We start from the raw sequence: 25,070 nt of genomic DNA on the forward strand, positions 1-25,070 counted from the left end.
TGTTTTTCCATCAGGAATTTTTTTCAGTTCCTCATTCTATTAAACCTGCAGCTTTATTAAACTATATAGAATATCGTTATTTTAACATCAGTGTATTATTTATGTTTCCCATTCACATCCAGGCCCTGGGTGTTAAACAAACATGTATGGTGTTATAATAAGTCAGTATTTACTCTTGCAAAATTTGAGCAATATTTCCGTGTCCATAAAATTGTTTTTGGAGCCTCACAACGAAACAAACAATGTCCTAGAACACACACTCCAATCTGGCGTAGCCTTATCGTTTGTGTCTGTCCTCACTCTCTGTGTGGTTCTTCTTTAACTCGTCTTGTATCTTCCAGGTATAAATTGTTGTGCCAGGAGGAGGGCGAGTACTACAACGTTCCCATTTCCGAAGAGGATGATGGGAATGAGGAACTGAGGCAAAAATTTGAGGTGAGGATTGTCTTTCCCTTTGCTAAAAATATTGACTCATTTCTGCTGCTGTGTCTTTGTCCTTGGATATCACTTACTCAATGAACTGGTTATTGCATATTTAGCACCTGTTGCTATCATTTTGTTGTTACATGAGAAGGAATCTCACATGAGTCTAATTGATGAAGCTACAGTCAGACATGATGCAACTTTTTGCAGCAATGGTAGACTTTTTGTTCAACAGAGTCAAATAATTTATTACAATCAGAATCTCTGGCATCATACAAAGACATTCTTAGGACAGAAATATTTTTATACTGAACTTGCTTGTTTTTAAACAAATTTATATTCATATTTAATTCATAATGAGGTTAGATGACGGGAAAGATTTAATAGACTTGGTGAATTTAGAAAAAAAAAAAATTAATTAAAGCTTTGCGGGTTTTTCTTCTTCTTTTTTTCCAACACATGTTAATAATAATGAGCAAAGTTAACAAACCAAAGTTAACAAATCCCTTCGGGGATTATAACGGTGTATTAACAGCAGTATGAACTGCTGTTAACGTGCAATGTCAGCAGTTATGGTCTGTCTAAACAAGCTCAATGAGTTGTCATGGAGGCATCTCTCTCCTTCGATACAAATTTGAGAGAAAAATCAACTTTTACACACACACACACACACACACACACACACACACACACACACACACACACACACACACACACACACACACACACACACACACTATACCCTTGTCATCTCACTGATGAGACACATTTTCCTACTCCTTTCCTCCCTCCACTCTGCTGCACTCGTCTGTCCTGCTGAGACTGATGCGGTTTTTCCTTTTGTGCTTCCCTGATTGTCTGCCTCTCAGTGGGGGACGGGGTCCCTGTTATTTCCATGACATTTCTGCTCCACATTTTAGAGAATTCTGGGAACATTGATAATAATTTGAAAGGTCACGGCAAAGAAAGTTGACCTGACTTTGAGATGGGTGTCGTTACATAGTTAATAATTATAGGATGAAATGTGAATGTCTTTGTCGTTCTCCCTTTTTGCCTGGTGCTTTCTGCCCCCCCAACTCCCTTCCTTGGTGAGATTTACACTGTACAAGAGCTTCTTCATCTTGTGTCACATTTTCATAGTTAATGTAAGTGTTTCTCCTTCTCTCCCTTTCTTGCCCCTGCTCTCAGGACTGCCAAATTAACTTTAATATGAAGGTAGCTCCTCTCCTCTCCTCTCCTCTCCTCTCCTCTCCTCTCCTCTCCTCTCCTCTCCTCTCCTCTCCTCTCCTCTCCTCTCTCTCTCCCCCTCTCTCTCCTGCTGACATTAATTTCCCTCATGTCTCATCATTTGTGTGTGTCGTCATGCTGTTGCAAATAGATCCAATTAAATAACAATTAGTTTGTTCATCAAAAATGAATATGCAATTTTTAAAAAAACAAAGCTTCTCTGCTCCATTAAATCTGTGTTTCATTTAAGTACTCTGAATAACAGTTTTCTGTCCTACATGTGGAACATTGATCTCCTGGTAAGAGGTGAAATGTGTATCATCTCATTTCTGCTTTGACTATTTTATTCTTTTTTTAGTCAGAGGATTGTCAGTAAATGCTGATGCTGTGCTGCTTACAGTTAATGGCCATACATTTGTCTGCATGTCTGTCCATGTTTTCTCTATGTGTCTTGTCAGTGGATCACTTTGCCAACCTACGTCATGTTTGCTTCCATCACTTTCATGGCAATTGTGACCTGAAGGTTTATGGGCATTATTCTCTTTTACTTGTCTGCTAGGCCTGGACAAATTTTAAGTCCAGTGTGTAAATACCTTTTGTAGAAATTGATCACACCGCACTAATACTGATTAATACTATAATATTGTGGACTACAGATATTTTCTACCCTTGGAAAATATTTGAAAAAGAGAAACAAAAACACCTGTGGCCACTAGATGGTAGCATTGGACTGAAATAAAATAAAGTAGAACAGTGAGCGACTGTGTGTGTGTGTGTGTATGTGTGTGTGTGTGTGTGTGTGTGTGTGTGTGTGTGTGTGTGTGTGTGTGTGTATGTGTGTGTGTGTGTCTGTGTGTGTGTGGGGGGGGGGGGTTCTTTCATCTTGTTTTAATCTTCATGCTTGAAAATATATGATTTTTTATGTTTCTTCTTTAAATTGTTCTAATCCTCACTTATATTTTTAAGATTTTGCATGTCTTTTCTGCTGATCTTAATGTTTGTTAGTAAAGGCAGGATTTTTATTTGGTGTTCAGTTCAATTTTCAGTTACTCTTGTTTTCTTTATTTCTTTCTGTCACAAACTTTAAAAAAATGTTGTCAGGGATGGTTTGATCCTCTTTTCCTCTACTGGTACAGATTTTTAGATTAGTTTTATATTTGTACAGGAAACACTGGTAAAAAAAAGAAGAAAAAAAAAGGGATGCAGTACGCTATCAAGACTAAATAATCGCATAACCTCTGATTCATGTAATGTGTGAAAATGACTTGGAGTCTTGATCCACCATGTCTTTGGACTACTCCTCAACTTTCTTTGATTAATAGTGACTTGGTTGAGCTAGGTGTTGTGACTCACGTCTGGACTGAAGTGGACTAAGTGCGTTGGCCCTATTGGCTCCCTTTTTCATGTGGTTTCAGGACTATGGAGTTGTGGAAGACTCTGATCAGGTGCGTGAGGAAGGATGTAATGCTGCTTGTGCCGCTCGGCCAGGCTCTCCATTGGCTAAAGCTTACAGGTGTGCTGTGATCACGTGCAGTCTGCTCCGCTTTGCTTTTCTCTGCTGCTCTCAGAGTTGACGTGGCGGATGCCATTAACAAAACTAAAACTGCTCAGCATTTGGTCGTCTCAAGTTAAATAGTCTTAAATTACGTTTTTTGAAGTAGTCTGAATGTGCGTAAAATGAATGCAGAAGTGGTTTCCGTGATAAATTGGATCATTTATCCTGTTAGCTTATTGTTGGGTGACATTGCACTTCAGCAAATGCTGAAACAGTCTAAAAAGACTTTTATTGACCCAACTGGAGTTGGTCGTCATCGCGGATTTGTTCTATCATATCTTTAATTAAAAGTTACCAATTTGTCTCACATTGTAATGCGATTGTTAAGTTTTTGTAGAAACTAACGTCACTTCATTGCCTTATTTTCTTGTGAACGTGTCATGAGAGGGTTTCTCAGTCCATTGATTGGAATAGACTTTATTAGCCAAGAATGGGAAGGAAATGTTACCATTTATTATTTAATATAGTCCTTGCTAAAGCTAATCAGTTCTCTGCTATGCATATTGTGTAGGTGTAGATAACGCCGTGATGCGCAGGTACAAGCATGAGTTTGGATCTGTGGTCTTGGCTCAGTGACCACTTGAAGACTTGTGTCGTTGTGAAGACAGAAAAAAAACCGTTTGAGCATTAAACTTGCATTTGAATGATGTTCAGCCTTCAGACTGTCGTGAAGATGTTGAGATTTTAGTTCATTGCATTGTTTTTCTAGCAAGTTTCTTGGAGCATCTTGCCATGTTGGGAATGTAAGCATGACATTGGCATGAGAGATAGAAGTAGGGGGGGGTGTTAAAGCAGATAAATATTTGAGACTCCTGTCTGGATCAGAAGTGCATGCACCAAAGTCACAGTGTGGCACCCTCCCTTTAATTTTAGAAGTAGTTTATTTAATGCTTAGAATAGGTTCAAATTATGTCATTATGAAGGGTATAAAATATTTGCCAATGACTACTAAACATACATATACTAATAGTTATTGTTTAAAACGCCAGAAAATCTTTTATTATTGGTGTTAATAAAAAACTTAAATTTAGACCAGTTATATATTAGAACATATGCAGTTAGGCAGCATGCAGTACATGAAATAGGGTCCCTCAGATTTGTGTTAGATCATTTTTGACATGTCTCAGTGATCATAGTGATCATAATCTCAGGTATTAGACCAAAAAAGCCTGTCTTGGTCGTACATATGTAATAATTTATAATCATTCTTAGAGTTCCCTTCTTTTATTTTCAAGAAAAGCCAGTTCTGTTCTTATATCATCACTCTATTATTTTAATTATCGTCACTCATAAATGAAGATTGCTCGCTTCAGATTTTTTTGTCAATCACGTAACACGATGAAAAAAGATGAAATATATCCTTCTGTTGCTCCAATTATGTAAATTTGGTTAAAATATTTCTGTTATTATGGAGCCATGTTTGATTCATTTTGGTCTCTAGTGGCACCACATTTTGATTTCATTCCATAAATTACAAATTCTGCTTATCAGTCCATGTATAGACCGTATTCACACAGCTGCCATATTTCCTGTGATGGCGCTCTACTGTGCTGCTGCTGTGCTATGTATTCTACTGGGGTAATGTCGTACTGGTTTGTTCCAAACAATGTGGAAGATCAATGTGGAAGTAATGAAACATCAACAATTTATGACATGTATATGACTTGCAGCCTGGAACACAAGAGTATGATGTTATTTCAGTATTTAATCTTGTCAGCCTGAGCAAAACAACACAGGAAATTGGCCACTGTTTTGTGGTCTATTTGGGGCAGTGAGTGAGCAAATAAGCTGTGTGGATGTGTGATAATATGAAGAGGAGATTTAATTTTACAATATTTAGTTCATTCCAAATATGTGTGTGTATGATAATGGCTGTAGCGTTAAAAATATTTAAAATATAACAAACAGGGATACTGGTAAGGAGGTCTTATCTAAGTTACTGTAATTTGTTCAGTCTGTTAAATTTATTTTATGCATATAGAATTAAAAGAAAACACATTTTAGGAATAAAGGACTTAGATATATTGTTAGAAATACACAGTGCATCTTTATGTTGTGTGTCACACTGTAAGTGCAGGTTAAATACGTGCGTCTCACACACACCACTCTTTATTCCTTGAGCGCAGAAAGCCAAGTTAGGCCCAGGCAAGAAGGCAATCTCTGAGACTGACAGCGGCCACCCCAGCCTGCTACCTTCCAGCAACCTGGACCAGGTCAAACTCAGCGACTTCACCTTCTTAGCTGTCCTGGGGAAAGGCAGCTTTGGAAAGGTGAGCCAGCTGTTATCACCGTGTAAAAAGGGATTAATGCTGACAATGAACAGCGTTAGATTCATGATCTTTTCCTACATTTTGTCCCCCTTTCTATTTGTCTCTGAAGGTTATGCTGGCAGAGATGAAGGCCAATGAAGAGCTATATGCGGTGAAGATCTTGAAAAAGGATGTGGTGATCCAGGATGATGATGTAGAATGCACCATGGTGGAGAAGAGAGTCCTGGCTCAACAGGACAAACCGCCCTTCCTCACACACCTCCACTCATGCTTCCAGACTGTGGTAGGTTAAATGCTCCTGGTTACCCAGTAGGACGAGCTAGTGCAGGTCGGGTCAGATCAAATTAATTCATGAAGGGGCTTTTAGCTAAACAGCTTAGTCATATAGCGTGGTTGAGAACAGCAGAGGACGCGGAAAACAAGTGGACTCATGAAAAGAGAAGGAAAACCAGAATTAGAGGGCTGAGGTGTGTGTGTGTTTATGAGTAGAAACACTTGCGTCTGTGTGTGTATGGAGGTGCATTTTGACCATTGTCTGAGAAGAATCCACGTATGAGCAAAGAGACATGCTCAAAGTGCATGAGACTCCTGTTGCACAGCCACTGGTTTGTGCTCGATGTCAAATGAACATGTATTTGCAGTTTAGCTGCTCAAAGAGCTCACCTTGTCATCAGCATAGCAGGAATGATGAACATGTCTTACAATAAAGCTGGAGCAAAGCTGGGGTGCCCCTCTGATTAGATTACTGTCAATAGTATTCTCTGAATAGAAATTAAGTTTAATTTTGATGTCTTTATGTGCAAAATATGAATGCTACATGATTTTTCTGCCCATTTTTACCTCACTCCTCTTTCTGTTACCTCTTTCTCTGTGACCACAGGACCGCCTGTACTTTGTGATGGAATATGTGAATGGGGGAGACCTCATGTATCATATCCAACAAGTGGGCAAGTTCAAGGAACCTCAAGCAGTGTAAGAAATGTCCCTTTATTAGAAACAGGGGTTGTAATCCCTCAGTTGTTAACCATTTGTACGGGCAGGCAAACTTCATTTATTAAGTTAATTACAAATAGTAATGTCATTTAAATGACCTCAAAATGGGGATTATAGATCGAAACGTAATAAATAACAACTTTTGAGCAAATCAGCTTACGGGACTACCTGTGGTTGTTATTGCAGGTTCTATGCAGCAGAGATCGCTGTTGGTCTCTTGTTTCTCCACATGAAAGGCGTCATCTACAGGTGAATATTACCACAATTACATAACTTAATTATATGTTTTCTTCAAATTCAGTGTCTGTATTTATGGTACTATAATAAAAACATGAAAAATGCATGTTTTTCTTTAATGGTTGAAGTCTTTGTGTTTATGCCTTTCTACCATCTAAGAGTATTTCATTTGCTCTTTCCTGAAGACACTGAATTGACTTTGTTTCAAAGCCAAGTCAGCATGTTACCGGATTTTTTGAATATCTGTGCACTTCTACAGGGATCTGAAGCTGGACAACGTGATGCTCGACTCTGAGGGACACATTAAGATTGCTGACTTTGGCATGTGTAAAGAGAACATGGTCGACGGGGTGACCACACGCACCTTCTGCGGCACTCCGGACTACATAGCCCCAGAGGTAAGGCTGTGCACGGACAGTGTGAGTGTGTGTTTTAATGTATGAGGTCATCTCTGTCAGCGTCTGGCCTGAGCCTGTGTCACCCTTGTGCTCCAGATTAAGGTTACTGCCTCAGGACAGACACACACACACCCACACACACACACACTCACACACACACTCACATGACATCAGCTAACCAGTCACAACGATGCCCAGTGTGTCCTTCGAGCATGTCTGCACTTGGGCCAAATACAAATACAAGAAGGGGGTGTCCATGTGTCAAAATATTTTTAACTCAATTCCTACATTAATGTCCTCATTTTAGAGAAATGAACTCAATGCGTAGAGCCTTATCGTTTGTGATCATGATTGTAGTTGGGATAGAAAACTAGTTATTTAGCTTTTATTTGTACTTGTTTACTGACATCATCCATCCCTTCACGTTAACCTCCCTTCGTTTGGAGCTATATAACTGTGTCTGTTCCTCTGTGTTCCTGTAGCGGTAAACTCACAGCGGTAGGGGCAGCGTGCTGTCTCACTTCCAGGTGCGCTGACAGGGCAGGTAAACAAATGATCTGATTGGCTGAACTGAGTGGCGCTACTACCGTATTAACTGGAGGAGCAGCGCCTGCCGTCTGTAGCCGCGACTGTCAGTAAAAATGCGCCAAGAAAATCTACTCTTGTGTATTTATCATGGAGTGGACACGGGTCCGGACAGAACCATCACGCGGTTCGGATCCGGGACCGCGGTCCACCATTTGGTGACCCCTGACCTAGACTTTAAGAAAGTTTCTTGAAGCCGTTTCATCTCTCCTTCAAGAGGCTTCTTCAGTTCTGGTGGTGATTGGTCCCATCCCATCTTAACACACCTGTGAGGTGTGGTCAGGGCGATTCATATTCCAACGACCATTGTCAAGACCTGTCTGGCTTCTCAACAGTGGTTGATGGGGGTGCCTAGGGGTGTCAAAGGGGGTCGTTGAAATGCAAATTTCACCAAGCCTTTATGTATGCTAATGGATGTCATTATGAGACATCTGTGTATGTTCCCAGTTATCCAGGGAAAGTTGTTTAAAACAAGACTTTATCCCCTTCTCTCAGAACCTTTGTGAAATATGAATATGCAAATTCATCATATGAACGTAATATTTTGATGATACACTATACATTTAGCATGTTATGAATTTTGAAACCCTTATCTTTGCCTTAAAATGATTCTGGGATAAAAGGAAAAAAGGACAAAAAACAAGAACATTGCATCAGTAGAATAAACTCGACTCGTGTTTAGCGGTGGGCTGGGTTATTGATCTTCACTAAAACCGCTCTGACAGACCAGAATGTTAATCCCACCCCATGGAAGCAGGGTGAACCTGCTGTGACCATTCAGAGTCAGACTGACGCTAATGCGCCAGCCGGGGATGACACAGTAGGAGGGAGGAACAGCCACTGTTTCCATCGTGCTTTAAGCTTGGGCACACATTTAATGTCACACTTTTACGCTGAGTCACACACACACATTGTGACACACACATAGGCATGACAGCATCACATGCACATGTGATGGTGTTTTCTGTAGACATGCAGTACCGATCATGCAGACACTCAAAAACACTGAAAAATGGAGGGGGACTTTAAAAATAGGCTTAAACCGGTGACATTTTCAGATGTCGTCAAGGGAAACCTCTCCTCAAATTGTGTGTGACAGGAGGAGCAACAACTAATTCCTGGCTGAATATTAAAGCATGAAAAGATGTTTCATACACCCCTGAGTTTCTGAAGGGTGTGTGTGTATGTGTATGTGGGTATTTGTGCTACCACAAATGAGGAAAAGTGTCTTGTATTATACAGTGGTACCTCTACTTACGAATGTCTCTACTTATGAAATTTTCTACTTAAAAAACTTCTAAACAGGAAAATATTACCTCTAGTTACGAAAGAAATTTCGACTTGCGTAATGTAAAAATACAGTATGGGCTGATACTCGCAGCTCCCACAGGTTCCTGAACACAACATTCTCATAGCTGCTCTGCCATTGGCTATTACCTAGTATCTTCCTGGCATCCCATTGGTTAAGAGGGATCTGTGTGGACCTAGATCGGTGTCTATGCAGCATCCTCGTCATTCGGCTCTCGACCCATGATGTGTTCTGATAGTTTTACGTAAATATATTAACTTTTTGATTATTCGCTATGGACCCCAAGAAAGTGATGGAGGAAAGAGGAAAAGAAAAGACGAAGAAAAGAGTTTTTTTGTCCGTACAAACAAAGGAAGAGATCATAGAAAAGCCTGAAAAAGGGATGCGTTTGGTTGATCTCTCCAAAGAATATGGCCGTAATGCATCTACAATCACCACGTTATTAAAACAAAAGGAAGTTTAAGGAGTTTAAAGCATTGCGTGGGTGGTTGGAGAAGTTCAGAAGGAGGACTGGAATTCACTCTGTTGTTCATGGGGGGGCAAGAGGGCATGAACCAAAGAGGGCAAAAAACAATGAGGACAGCAGTTAAAAGGTGAATGACCGTCATTATTATTCTTTACTCTATTCTTTGTTTTTTACATTATGCACAACTCTCATTTATTGTGTAATAATCTAATCGTAACATGTATTTGTTACATGTTTTGATGCATTTTTATGCTTTATAAAACATTTATGTCTGAATTTTTGTGGGCGTGGAACGGATTAGGGCATTTGCATGGAAAACGCGTCTCTACTTACATCATTTTCTACTTACGTAATTTCTTCCGTAACCAATTACTTTCGTAAGTAGAGGTACCACTGTAGTTTGTTTTTATGTTCATGAGTTACTTGTGGAAGGTTTCTGCGTGTTTGTGTAACATGTGTGAGATTGGTGTGAGATGAGAAATATGTTCCCATTTAACCTTCTTCTTACACCTGATCATCGCACATCATCACACGGGCACTGTGGCAGCACATTTCTATGTACTGTAGTGTCAGCACACACGCACGCACGCGCACACAGACACACATACACACACACACACACGCAGGTTTGCTGTGTTTCCTCTGACCTACATATCCAGTCATTGGGAGCTCCTGTCTAGGAGAAGTGCTCACACTAATGTGAATTTACACCTCATTGACTTTGACACAGTGAGGAGCAGATAGTGAGGGAGAGAGAGAAAGAGCGAGAGAGAGTACAGCCAACATAGGGGATTAACTATGAGAAACTGAGGCCATTAGTAGCTGAACACTGAAAAACAGATTTTTAAAAAAACAGGAAGTGAAGTGAGACTGAGTCGAAGTGAGAACGGAGGATGACTTCAAGCTGCTTTTCGAGACATTCAAGCCATTGCTCTAGATCACACGTGTCAAAGTCAAGGCCCGCGGGCGAGATCTGGCCCGTGGCAAATTATTTATGGCCCGCAGGATGATTTTTAATTACTGTAAGAACCGGCTCACAGGCCACATCGGCCCGCTGGTGTTTTGCATGCACCAAAACTACATTCTCTACAATGCAATGGTAGCAGAAGTCATGCAGCGCAGCAAGCGGGCTTTGGGTTTCAATGTTTATCAGCAGGGCGGCAAGGTGGCGCAGTGGGTAGTGCTGTCGCTGCACAGCGGGGCGGGTCCGGGTTGTCGTTTCGTAGCACAGACCTGTGTGAACAACTGCTCTCTCTGATGAAGCTGAACAAAACATCACACAGGAGCCGTCTGACTGATTAACAGCTTCACTCAGTCCTGAGGGTTTCCTCAGCTCAGAGCCTGACCCCTCAATGACCCCTGACCCTGAACATTCATGAACTTGTACAAAAGATGAGACACCATCAAATATCAGGGTCAGTCTCAGACAAATGAGCATCACACAACAGTAATGTATTGTCAGTTTTAAATTCAGTTAAATTTTGACATTTTTTCTACAAGACATGATGTCTCTTTGATGGTAGTATTGTTTTGTCTGTGTGCCATAGATTTTTGTATTTTATTTTATTTTATTTATTCATATTTATTTCAGTTGAATAGACTCAGGGAAACTTACAGATAAGAGCCATGAGAAAGGACACAACTGATTTGATTTTAAAAAAAACAAAAAAACCCCAGAATAACGAACAATCTAGAGATTTTTAAAAATGTTAACAAATTTAGAAACTGCAAATTGCCCATAAGAATCTGGCTTGAGTTAGAATAGCAACAGTGAGTCAGAGTGAAGTTGTCAGCTGGCCACATGTTTGCGCAGTGGCAGCTCCAATTTTAAACTTTTCACCAATTGCCAAAATTGAAGTCAGCAGTTTTAGATCAGAGCTTCTCTAGTTCTGCTAAAATAACTTCATGTGCAGATGGAAAAGAGGGTGTGAGGTGAGCCACGGGGTGAGGAAGAGGGTTAAACAGAGACGGTGAGAATGAAACGTCATATGAAACAGACACGAAAAGAGCAACGACTTGCAGACATCTAACAAACAAGATGTCAGAGAAGTCTCTCATTTCACATGTATAATGGATAAAATTAACAACGAGAAAAAAATCTTAATCTCTTATCTTCTTGGCATTCCATTAACGTTTAATAATATAACCATCACTCCCTCTCTCCTTCTGCCTCAGGGCACCAAATGTATTTTTACTCTGATGTAAGTACTTCATATATTGCATGCATGTCACTGTAATGCACTTGCACTCTTATTATTTTTAATTAACATCCTTGGCTCATATCACACACACGCACATGCACACACACGCACACGCTCAGAACCACGGAAGAGTCACAAGGGACAAAATCTTTTTTCTGCTATAAATGACTGCTCTGCTGATTTTATATAAAATCTTCTGCAGCTCTTCAAGGTCTTTTTTTTAAATTATTATAACTGCTGTATATGATATTCAACTTCAACTTAACCCGTCCCCCTATTATTTTCCATTTGCACATTAAAGGTACTGTTCATCTCACAACACTCATGTATAACCTTACGGTTGATCATTGCAGTCATATCATTAGTGAATGAAACCAGCCACAACAGGGACAAACAGTTCTGTGAAATGCCTTCATAAACAGACCACTAAAGCAGATTTATTTGTTCCGGCATGTTTCTCAAAGGGCAGCTCTGAGGACGACAAAGAGGAAGATATTTGCCGTGTTCAACCGCAGTGCTTTAATCTTCAATCTTTAATATGTTTCCGTACACAGGAGAACGTGTGTAGGAGAAGACGTTGGTGTTTGTGTGTGTGTGTGTGTGTGTGTGTGTTTATGCACTGAGTAGAGTAACCTTGAATAGCTAGCAATCTGATCCACAACTGTCATGTAGCATTAGGCCTAATGGTAGAAAAATGTCTGCACAGAGACACACACACACACACACACACACACACACACACACACACACACACACACACACACACACACACACACACACACACACACACACACACACACACACACACACACACACACACACACACACACACACACACACACACACACACACACCAACAAGCGTGGGTAGCCGTGCAAAAATACATATAGATTATGGACAAAGACATAAAACAAGTTTATACACATTACCTTACCTCTGCGTGCCTTGGCTCCTCTCAAATTAGGCAGTATATGTGGTATTACAGTAGTAAAGAAATAATAATGTAAAGAAATAATGCCACTCACAGGTCACACAAAAACACACTGTACACAATCATTAAGTGTAAAGCAGAAGACTGAACATGCGGCTTCACAGGGTACAAAGGTCACCAAGTCGAAAACTCCCTGAGCTACTGGGGGTGTTGCAGACAGGCGAGGGCAGGGAATCAACAGCGACGTCACATTAATGCGGTACGGGCTTGAACATGATCCAACCAGACGCTTTTTTCTGTTCTGTAATTGTTCTGTCTGCTTGTATTGGATCTAAATCTGATTTTTACATCCCCCTTTACTTTCCATCCTCTCTTTTATTTCCATTTCATCACATCATCAATGAGAATATTTAACCTCGCTAACTTAGTATGACTCATCTTTGCCAAAAATCATTGTTTTACATTTCATAATAAGTCAGTATTAGCTTATACAAAAGAACACATGCCTCACATTATCGTTTCTCTTGCTGTCTTCCTTGATTTCTCTCTCAATCTCTCCCTCTTCTCTTTCTCTTTCACTCTATCCCTGTCAAATTTCTCTTTCCTCTCTGTTCTCATACCTATGACATGAGTTGACAGTGAGGCTGCAGATCTCATGGCTATATTGACCTGATGTGTCTACGTGCTTTACGTGGTCAAATACAGTGAACGTGTTTGCAAGAGAGACTGTGAGGTAAATTCTCAGAGACACCAGCACAACAAATATGCCACATCAGGTCCTTGATGACGAGCTGTCTGCCATTGGCCCGGCTGACCCTGTCACCGTCAAACTGCTGTCTCAAATCAAATCAAAAGCTTTATTAAACAACTCATACTCCTCATTAAATATGTGACTTGTTTGAAGTAAATTAAACCGATTGTCTAGGCATTAGGACGGACCATTTTTTTCAAGTTAGTACAAACAGTTGTGTTTTCTGTCTTGTACATATGAAGCCCAGTCTTCAAAGTGCGTTTTTGGGGTCATCAGTGACAGCTTTCAGGTCATCCTGAACATCAGCATTATTCCCACAGGAAGCAGGATTAGAGCTGGTAAGTTCACAGATTTCACCCATGGTGTCGTTGACATCAAGCTAATTAATTAAAAAACAGTAAAAATATAGCAGAAAGGGGGCGTTTTTTCCTTTCTACGTCTTCCTTTTCCCCCCAAAGAGCTAAGGTAAGCTGGTGATTAAGGATTGAGCATTTATAGTTTTGATACGTCTTCTTTGTCTTCATGCAAAAAGATCAGGATGTGGAGCCTTTAATATATTTTCTTACATACGTCCTCAACAATTTCCCATTGTACTGTCACTCCGAGTCACTGTCTGATCCTTATTCCGTTTCATGTTGATGTCATCCCAAGGATATTTGACAGTACAGCAGCTGTACATTGAGCAGATCTGCATAGTTTCCATGATTTTGTACATTAAGATTTGGTGCGATTCGCTCTGTCTGAGCAACATAAAAAGAAAAAAAGAAATGGATTTGTGATGCAAATCATCTAGGTTTATATTCCAATCGAATGATTGTCTTCAAATAATTTACATATTGCACTATTAAAGACTGTTCTTGGGAACATCAGTAGACATACTGTACAGCAGAATACCAGTAAAAGTACAGAGGTTACGATCGCTGTCTGCCCAGACCCAGGACTTGGCTTCCATGTGCACATCAACCTTATCTCCTTTCTGAAGAAGCAGCACTACTCCATTAGAGCTGTTATCGGTGATGTCCATGTCCGTTGGATGCTCAGCAGCTCCCACAATGACCTTTCCGTTCTTGTGCAAGAGCAAAAACCCTGGGTTTCCTCCATTAGCGTGAGAGTAGAAGGTGAAATGGTAAACTCCGTCGACTGGAGCTGTAAACGCTCCTGATTTTTGGAGAAGACAGAGGAGTTTCAGTGATTATAAAACTAGTCCTATTTCTAGGAATTGAATCAGAGAATGAAGCATGAAATTAATTTCACAGAATTGACTGGAGAAGCATCACAACAATATAATTTTTAAGGCACCTTCACATGTATCGATTGGGACAATGAAGTGTGTTTAGACTGTAAGATGGTCGTCCTTGCCCACCATTGAGGCCTCCTGCTATTTGTACTTTCTACTCTTTTCTACTTTTCATCATTCAGTTGAATTTTTCTTGAGTCTATCTAGTTGTGTTGTTTATGTCCTGCAGTATCAATATCTTTCTCTTTGTCTGTTTACCCTGTATTTTGTGTTTGTATCGATATCTACTGTTTAATGTGCAACATTATAAGCATGTGTGAATGCATAAGAGCAGTGGATATATGCAATCCCTTTGACTTCAGTATGTTTTAATGTGGGGACAATAGGGATACAGCATAGAAGCTGTGTCTTAATTTATTACTCAGAGTGTTAAAAGATAGCTGAAGTTTAAAGCTTTATTTTAAGTAATTTTGCTGCACTGGTACACTCATTTACACCTCTAAAAATTGCTTTACCGTACATCTCTGGGTTGTTGTCAACACATAATAACTTAAACATTTGTAAAACATGATTTTAAGTTGCAGAAAAAAAGCAAAAGCAAATCTATCAGCAATAGATGTGTTTTTATTTAGATTGGCTACGTTGGAACATTTTGTGCTGACTGAGTGTAGGTAGCATTGATGTTTTCTTCTTGTGAAATGAACACCAATGGATTCATATACTGTAGTGCATTACCTGTAGTGGCATCATAACCATCACCAATGTTGGTGATGATTTTCTTGTAGACGAGTGTGGTCTCTTTATTAAATGGCCCAATGTGCATTTGATTCTCTTCCAGTGCAGCTGAGAAGGCAACTTTATCTGTCCAGAGGGGGAAAAAAGTCACTCTTGAAAATATTGAAGTTTACTTTAAAAGTGAAAATATGAGTAGGAAGAACATGGAGAATCTCAACTGTATGAACAAACTGTATTGACCTTTAGTCATTGTTGTCTTCACTTGTTCCAGTGCTGCAGCTGTTTGATCAGTTTTGCTCTCCAACTCTTTTTGTGTAGCTTTAATTGTTTCCAGATTGGCCTCCAAATCTATCAGGACATTTTTATGAATTCAGAAAAAATACAAAATCATTTTATAGATGAATAGAAAGATTGTTCATTGAAATATAGTGAGCAACAGCATAATATCCAATGTTCAGTAACTAGCTGTTAAATTTTCCAGTTTGGGATAAATAAAGTATATCTATCTATATCTGTCTGTCTTGCTCCACATCATGTCTTTTAGTTATTTATTTGTTTATCATGATTAAATCCTTGTTTAATAAGTGCTGGTCACAAATATTAACATGTTTGAGAGAAGGCATTCCAACCAACAGAATGATTGTCATATAAATACATTTTGTGGTTAAATTTTACTTGCCATTATCAGCTGTTTTAAGTGTCTCCATCTCAACTTCTGTTCTTTCAAACCTTGTTTTTATCTCCTGACTCAGAGTCTCAGTAGCATTTAGCCTCGCATCAAACTCTGAGAAAAGACAGTGACACCTTTTACAAAAAAATGTATTAAAAAAACAGTATAAATTCAACTTGAAAGGTAGCCACTGACAACAATTTGAAAATATTCCACCAGTAGATACTAGATTGTTTCTACACTGAATGTTTTAACCTTTGCTTGTTTGGTCCAGTGTGTCCATTTTTGTTTCAGTGACATCAAGTCGTATTTTCATTTCCACTGCAAGGCTCTCAGTGGCTTCCACTCTGGACTGGAGCTCTAGTGGAAGATTTGATACGGACGAAATGAGTTAATACAGGATATGTTGTTTGTTTTAGTGTTAAGATCAGATGATACGTGGTGTTTTAGTCACCTTAGTGACACGATGACTAGATCCTGTTCAAATTTAATTCTGTACCTTGAAGATCTGTCCTAAGAGCCGTCACCTCCCTTTCCGTGTCTGCAGTTTTGATCAGTAGCTCCTCACCCACATGCTCAGAGACTCCCAGTCTGGCTGCAAGTTCTGTTAGAGTATATCAGCTCTGTATCATCATAATGAGCACAATCTAGGTGTAATGTTACTACTCAGTCAGTCAGAATTGCTCTGTCTGACAACTTGAGATTCCAGCCTTTGTTGGGAGGGACAGAAGAAGTTCAGATAAAAGCAATACATATGACAGCCATAAATGGGCCTCATTATTGAGCCTTTTGCTCTTACCTTTATCAGCAGCCTGAAGTGTCTCCACCTCGGTCTCCATCTTGCCAAGTCGGGCCACCAGTTCCTTCTGCAGACTGTCACTGGTCCCTAATGTGGACTGTACCTCTTAACGGATAAAATAATGATTTTAGTATTTAAAGGTTTCAAGTTGATTGCCTTCCGTGTATTTACTCTCAATGTGTACTCACCTCAGGAAAGAACTATTGTCCCTATTGGTATTAATTTGTCATAATATACCTTTAATTTCCACCTTTAGTTGTGTCACCAGAGTTCTTAGTGTAGTTGCCTGCACATTACTGGCATTCAGCCTGTCCTCCAGTCCTGGCCATCACATGAAGGAATAAAGGCATCAACCTCACAGAAATTTATTTTTCTTTCTTTTCAACAAGCAAAACAGCAGTTTATAATATCCTGATTTTTTTTTTGTCCTGCAAAAACGTGCAACAAAAAGGTTTTTTGTCCTACCTTCACTTCCAGCCTGTAGTGCCTTCACGTCTGAGTCCACCTCTACAAACTTCTTTCCTAGATCAATCAGTTTGATCCTCAGCTCTGTTTGTTAAAAGAACAGAAAAATTGGGGTGTCCCATGACTCTCCCTTGTGTTAAACTGTCATTAAATTAAGTTGGATCAGTGGCAGCGGGGAGATCCACTCAACTCTGTATTAATTATTCATTTGTTGGTTGCATCACCTTTACTTTCCTCCTGTAGTTGTTCCACTTGTGCATTTTGTTCCTCTGGGTTGGTGGCATTCAGCCTGGCCTCCAGCTCTGTTCAGTAAATAATGATTACAATAAGTAAAGAAAAATAAATAAATACAAAATAGGTACAGGTATTTTATAGAGCTGTAACAAATGGCTAAACATTGTAAGAAAATTGATGTGTTTATTTCCTCAAATGTTTGCCTACATGGATTTTAACAAGGATCTGACCATGTTAAATTATTTATCTTCTTCTTTCTGTCTTTACCTTGATCAACTGTCTTCAGTGCTTCTATGTCTGTCGCTATGTTTTTAAGATTGGCATTCAGCTCCTCCTCTAGACTTGCAACGGCCTCCAGTCTGGACTCGAACTCTGACAAATAAAAGGAAAACACATTGAAATATTAGAAATAGAGCCTTAGAATTAAGTTCAAGTATCTCTACTTGTATTTGCATTCTTCAGCCAGTCGGACACAGTTTTGTTATAGTGTGATCCCACTATGCTGTGGTCTCCATGTCTGTTTAAATACCTTTAACTTCCACTTGTAGTTGTGTGACCAGCATTCTTTGTGTCTCTGCCTGCATATCAGAGGCATTCAGTCTGGCAGTCAGATCTGGTCCCACAAGGAGGGATGAAGCATGACATATTCAATAACACAGATAATTTAAAAACTTCTAAACATATTTTTTATACTCCAGTATGATAATAAACTGTACTGTAATATAGATTATAATGTGCATTATGCATGTAGTTAATTTACCTTGATCAGCAGCTTCCAGTTCTTTCACATCTCTATCCACATCGCTAATCTTATCTACAAGCTCTGTCAGTCTAGCATCGAACTCTGTGTTAGAGGAGGAAATAATGACTGTTTATCCATTCATTTAAAGAAAAATCATAAACTCTGCTCTGCTGGTCTTTAACAATTGGCGTGTTTGCTGTATTACCTCTACTATCCTCCTGTAGTTGTTCCACCAGTTTGCTTTGACCCTCCAAGTCACTTTCATTCAGTCTGGCCTCCAGTACTTAAAAAAAAAAAAGGATATATAAGAGAGGACAGGCTGAAAGATAGCATCTGAATTAAAAACAAACATTTGTACATATAAACATTTTTAACAGGAGAAACCTGAGAAGAATATTACCGTCATTTCCAGACTGTTGAACACACCTGACTATAAGCTGCAACAACCAAATTTTCAAACTCAAAAACAAGCTAAGGTGGTGTCTTGGAGGCTGTTAGCCCATTAAAATCTATAGATTTCTATAGATCTTTCTATAGATTTCTATATTGATGATCTATCTATAGATTTCTATATTGATGACATTGATTATATATCAGTTGAAGTGTTTTAACAAGGGCCTTGGTTTATAATTCATGTTATTTCATGTTATACCTGTATACTGCCGCACCACGTGCTGCACCTGCTTCCTCTGCTCCTCTTCATTCATCTCACTGACTCTCAACCTGGCCTCATGGTCTTTTTATTATATATTGATGAGGGGGAAAAAATGTTATTATACTTTAAAAAGGAAATGTGTTCATATTATATAAATAAAACATTTGCACATTCATTCTTACCTGTATATCCTTTCTTCAGTTTCTCCACGGTTTCCCACAGCTCCTCCATCAGGCTGTCAGTGACTAGTCCTGCACGACAAATTACACAAATTATGTAATGCAGATTTAAATGTGAGACATAAAGTATTTATATCATATTTTCTACATAACAAAAAAAAATAACATGAGGGATAAAATGAGGGTTTAAAGGCTGCTGCATACCTCAGCCCAAATAAATGCTACCTCCACATACCCTGGGCTTTTTCAAGTTGCATCACTTGGTGTTTTGTCCGTCTCAATTCGTTTCTCTGTTCATCCAAAACACTCATCATCTCTCTGAGCAGAGAGAGGCTGTCTGCACCAGCAGTCTCATCCTGAGCGGATGTGATAGCAGTCAAGCTCTGTCCCAGGACGTTCGCCTCAGACAAACAGCAGCCAAACAGGACGATTAACACAACCCTCATCTCTGTGGTCTCTGGAGCTGTGACACCTATGGGGATCTGCAAGGGGGTACCTTTAAGCAATGGGTGAGCGTGAGAAAGGTTATGTAAGGTTTGTCTGCTGTTTTTGTCTAGCTGACCATCTGACATTCATAAAGCACACCCACCAATGTCAGGGAGACAGGTCTTATGATAAGAGACCAAAAGATGGAAGACAGTGAGGAGATTATGTGATCGACCATATTTTTTATGTGTTTGGTCATCAAAATCAGCAATCGGTCAAGGACATAAAACCTGGACAAGTCATAAAACCTGGCTTAATCATAAAGGTTTTTGTCATATTTGCAAAACACTTAGATATTTCTTTTCTTTATAAATATTTCACACCAAATTGTTTTTACCAAAAATATATTAATGTATCAGCAAGAGCAAAAGTAGTATTTATAGCCATTTAGCTTCGAAAATATGAATAAGATCCCTACATATTTGCATCATTTTTCTTAAAAGATCAATAAAATTACGACTGTTGAGTATGAGGTAAATGGTATTATATAGACATTGTTTGAATAAAACTTTATTTATTATGCCTTCTGATCTGACCCCAACCAAAACAGTTCTTTTGACATTCAACACTATATTGTGCGTCCATGTGAGATTGTGCACATGTCCGCCTTTGCGTATAAGGATTAACACGTGGATGTACTGCATGTCCAACTGGCTTTCATCATCCCTGGGGGCAGCTTCATGTGGGGGTGCAGTATAGAGCTGGAGGTGTGTTTGTCTGCTTGTGCATATGTGTGTGTGTGTGTGTGTGTGTGTGTGTGTGTGTGTGTGTGTGCGCGCTCCCATGGGCGTAGCAAAGGTCTGGTGTGTCACAGCGAAGGTCATAGTTATACAGGATAGATTTGCTTTCACACAACAAGGTTTGCATTTGTTTGTATGCTTCACATGTACATGTTGGCACGAGTTTATTTGCGTGTTTGTGCAGAATGTCCATCACGCCTGTGTGTATGTGACCAAACTGGAGGGTTGTTCTGAGGGAGAAATGGATGAGGCCAGATTTTATCAGCAAAGGTCATGAGGCTGTGTGTCTAGGCACACGTACGAATGTGTGTTATTGACGTGTCTGCGAGTGTGAATTTCATCAATGCACATGGATATACCATCTGCTGTTACAGGGCTTCAGATACTGTAACTATTTGAATAGTTAAATGTTCTGATTTATGGGAAAGGGTCAAAGAGGGTGAAAGTGAGAGCCTTGAACAACGTAAAGACCCGGCCGATCCCTTTGTCACACTAGAAAATGTCATGGTTCAGAGACGCTGTCCTAGATGTAACTTCGCATGTTTTATTCTCTTTGTTTCTCACCCTGGCATTGCATTTGGACCGTCTGACCATCCATTTTTTATTTATTTTTTACCTTTTATCTCCAGCGACTGTCATCAAGGTCAGAGCAGATTAGCTCCCTAATCCCCCCATTGACTTCTGGGTATACTCATAAATATCTGAGATTACGTGCCAGGAAAACCAAAATGGAATAATGTAGTATCCATCCTAATAAGATGCAAGAACCAACCTTTACCATTATTTCTTCATTATGAATGAGCGTCAGCTTTTTTTTTTACCATTCAGACCACCTCACAAATTAAGCTCATTTCAGCCACTTGTGTCAACAAGCTCATTCTTTCAGTCCCTTCCCAGAGCTCATGATCTCAGTTGAGGGTCGAGAACTTCACTCTTAAGCTCAGCTCTGCTTTCAGAACAAGAATCCCGTGTGCTGCATCACTGCTGATGCTGCAAATTACCTGGTAATATCATAATAAATCTTCCCATCAACTGTGAGAACTTTAACCCCAGTTGTAAATCCTTTTTTTTTAACTTTCTGCAATAATGGGATGACAGCTGGAGTCTGTGGGAGCTCGCATGAACAAAGTGACTTATTACCAATGTTTATGTGCAAAGAGGTTCCTGTTTATTTATGAAGGACTGTTACTGGACAACCCACACACACATTGACAGCAGACTTTACTGTTGTACTCATATCCCTTGATCAATAAATGTTTCACTGTTCAAAACTGCAAAAATAAGCATGAAATATAAACCACCAGTTCATTACATTTTAACAAAAGAACTGTAAGCAAAATGTGAAGATACCCTTCAAAATGAAGGATCTCTTCCAGTCTATTTGCCAAAAGAATTTTATTCATGATGGCTTCGCTGTTGTTTACTCCTGACTTGTTCTTGTGGGGAAAGGTGTGACTGTGGTTTTCAGTGTGTGTGTTTCTGTGCGCTTTGTTATGCACTCCTTCCTACGCACCAAATGCTTGCTCCTTTCCAAATCCTACTGTCTTGTCTTTTTACCGAACTATATGGAAAGTTATTGCTCCAAGTTCTGTGAGTTTAGAATGTATGAAGCAGTATATTTCAAGATTGCTGCCAAAACTATATCATCATCTATAGCAAGGTTAGGCAATGCTGGTGAAATTTGTAACCAATGTTCAATGTTATTTTTGTAATTTTGTCATTTAGAAACGGTTTTACTGTTGGTCAACTACATTTACATAAAAAAACGAAAAAGTGTACTAAATAAATGAAGTACTGTACATGTCAAGCCATAAATGCATACAAAAAAACCACATTCAACCATGCTGAGAAAAGGCATATGTATTATACGTCAAGATTAATCTTATAATTATATTATAGTTATATGTTGAATGAATGAGCAAACATGTCATTAGCTTGGTTTAATGAAGACATCAGAGCATTACCTTAGGAGCAGAAATACATTACTACACAACAAATTGTCATGTGATGAATTTCAAACATCTCTAGCATGTTTGATTATTTTTTTTGTGTCTCCTCTTTTTTGTGGACACTAGTGGACATCAACAAATAGTTTTTTTTTAATTAGATAAATCAAAATCGTCAATTTTGCTATAAAGTTCTGGTTTGTATCTTAAGATGCAATTTTAAAACGCAGAAGTACTTGTTTGTTCGGCTGGATTCATCAATGTTTTCTCTTCTTTCCTCCACAGATCATTGCATATCAGCCATATGGATGCTCTGTAGACTGGTGGGCATATGGAGTTCTGCTCTACGAAATGCTGGCAGGACAGGTGAGTGGAGTAAACACACACACACACACACACACACACACACACACACACACACACACACACACACACACACACACACACACACACACACACACACACACACACACCTGGATGTTCAGATTGCTTATGGCCAGATTATTCCCACATTGGTGTTGCATGGCTTTGCAGAGAGCCGTATTTATTCAGGTGGTGCTTTCAAGAGACCTTCCCACCAGCGATAATAATAAACAGACATATAATCACCGAAACCTCCCTCTGCGCTTCAGTCACTGGCTGCTGTCTGGTGTAATGATGTGTAAAGCTTTTTTTGTGACCAGAACAGCTTCCAGCATTAATTTTTGTTGTGTTACCTTTAGTGCCTGTAGTTTTAAACAATTTCATTTCAAATCTTGTAGCTTAAATTCCTTTCTGTTGTTGGCGTTACTCATTTGGGGAGCCCTGTTTTTAATTTTTTTGTTTACTCCAAGAAGGAGTATGGTGTGTTGCCAGTTGACACGAGGTGATATTTTGGACAACAGTCTAAGCTGTTAAAGTGAGAGATGATCAATGTGTTGACTTAGTGAATTCTTTTTAATCAATATAACATATTTTTATAACATGTTTTTGAAGTACAGTGCGCCCTCGTTCCTCGCGGTTAATGCTATCCAGGAGCCACACGCGATTAACGAATTCCGCTATAGAACAACAAAATATTTATCTTATTATTTACGGTAATTTAAATGTTTCCGAACCCTCCCCACACTGATATGAAACCCCCTTCTATCTGTATTACCTTTAAAACACTCTGATAGAATGTTTAAAGCACTTTTGTGTCTCACGTAAGTCCGAGACTCAGCTAACATAGCGCACTTCCGGATGCCGTCAGCCAATAGAATGCCGGTATGGTATCACGTGACTGCCTACCGAAATCCACGATGAGGTGAAGTCGTGAGCATTGATGTGAAAATGCACGAGGGCGCACTGTAATTTCGATTAAAAAAACCCAAAACGTACTACTTGCAAGAGGGAGCTCCTCTACAGGAAAGTGAAATATTAATATGAATTTGTTTTCAGAGCAAATGTCCGTTATTGAACAATTAAAATGTGTTTTTTTTTACCTAATTGGAGCCTTTTTTAAGGTCTTCTTGCCAAAAAAGAAAAACACCTTCTTTCTTTTGACATTCTATTGAGTTGAATTTGTAATGTTTGTCTTCCTTCTGTTTCAACTTCCATCCATCCATTTTCTTTCACCACTTTCTTTACTTTCACTTTTTTTCCCCTTTATTGTTGGATTATTGTATCACGATGCAGTGACACTACCTGCTGTACTATCAACATTTTTAATCCCATGTCTTTTCACCCCATGCAGCCTCCATTTGATGGAGAAGATGAAGACGAGTTGTTCCAGTCTATTATGGAGCACAACGTGTCCTACCCAAAGTCACTGTCCAAAGAAGCCGTCTCCATCTGCAAAGGGGTGAGTGGAAACTCACCAATGAAACAAAATAGTGAATGTCTTGTGAAGCCAAGTGACCGTCGTAGGTAAATCTATAGTAATATGTGAATTTGTTATAAAAATGAATGACTGTACCTGCTGCATTTTAACCTTTATTTAACATTCATTTCTTTTTTCTGTTTTGCAAACGCATTTTGCGAAAACCACTGAAAGTGATGACAACAAATTATCGTTGGGATTTGGGTAATTTTGGTAATTTGGGACTACAGTATTTCCTGCCTGGGTTGAAATCCTTGTTAAAGGTCTATGGATGAATGATTGAACTTCTTGTTGGATGACTACAAGTTGTTCCTGCCAGTTCAGCTACATTAACTGATCATTTGTGATGCTGAGGAAACAGACCTGCAGTCTGTGTTGAAGGGTGAATTTGTTTCTTTTTAAAAAGTTGCCTTTCTCTGTAAGAGCACAGCAGTTAATGCACTAACAATCTTCTGGGATGCTGTTTGCTCTACCATGGGTATATAGTATATATAACCAGATCTCCACAGACCAAAGGAACTGAAGAGTACAATGGGTCAATGCAAGTCAAGCAAACAAATGCTAAAAACAAATTGTGCCTATTTTTATATCGACGAGAAATGCTTTGGAGCAATTAATGGATTTACTGAAGCTCAGTGACATTTTTGCTCTGCCAGTTTTTCTTTTTTTTATTCATTCACAGAATGACAAATTGAACGTCAAAACTTACATGTATGAATTGTGCATATGCTCACTTAATTTCACCTTTTCTTTTAACATTTGTGTCCACTAAAATTAAGTTGGTGTTTCTGGAAATGTACATAAATACTAAAAAGGGTTACAGGAAACACACAAATGGAAACCATGAGTTCTTTTTTTTTTTTCTGTCCATAGGCAGTGCAAACGTAATGTTCTAACCTAAACCCTGACCTCATTTCCACTTGTTTCTGTTTCACCCGTTTCTTTTGCCTGTTTTCTCTTGGCTCTCTATATGTGAAACATCTGTGCACCCATTGA

General features: G+C 39.2%; 1 protein-coding gene across 2 annotated transcripts in view; it reads left to right on the top strand.

The window, feature by feature from the left end:
- The window catches only part of prkcaa (protein kinase C, alpha, a), a 121,049-nt gene that overhangs the window by 84,407 nt on the left and 11,572 nt on the right, over nucleotides 1-25,070 (top strand). The window contains exons 8-15 of one of the 2 annotated variants that reach the window (XR_011036857.1): nucleotides 342-435; nucleotides 5,332-5,475; nucleotides 5,585-5,758; nucleotides 6,356-6,447; nucleotides 6,655-6,717; nucleotides 6,965-7,103; nucleotides 19,389-19,571; nucleotides 22,520-22,598. Coding sequence is in view for 1 of the 2 variants with exons in the window: in XM_068320822.1 (XP_068176923.1) it covers nucleotides 342-435; nucleotides 5,332-5,475; nucleotides 5,585-5,758; nucleotides 6,356-6,447; nucleotides 6,655-6,717; nucleotides 6,965-7,103; nucleotides 22,520-22,600; nucleotides 23,949-24,056 (895 nt within the window). In the remaining variant the exon portion in view is untranslated. Of the gene's footprint in view, nucleotides 1-341; nucleotides 436-5,331; nucleotides 5,476-5,584; nucleotides 5,759-6,355; nucleotides 6,448-6,654; nucleotides 6,718-6,964; nucleotides 7,104-19,388; nucleotides 19,572-22,519; nucleotides 22,601-23,948; nucleotides 24,057-25,070 lie in introns of those variants that run through there. The other variant, XM_068320822.1, reaches the window with a different exon arrangement.

This window comes from Antennarius striatus, chromosome 8 (genome assembly GCF_040054535.1).
Source record: "Antennarius striatus isolate MH-2024 chromosome 8, ASM4005453v1, whole genome shotgun sequence".
Lineage (NCBI taxonomy): Eukaryota > Metazoa > Chordata > Actinopteri > Lophiiformes > Antennariidae > Antennarius > Antennarius striatus.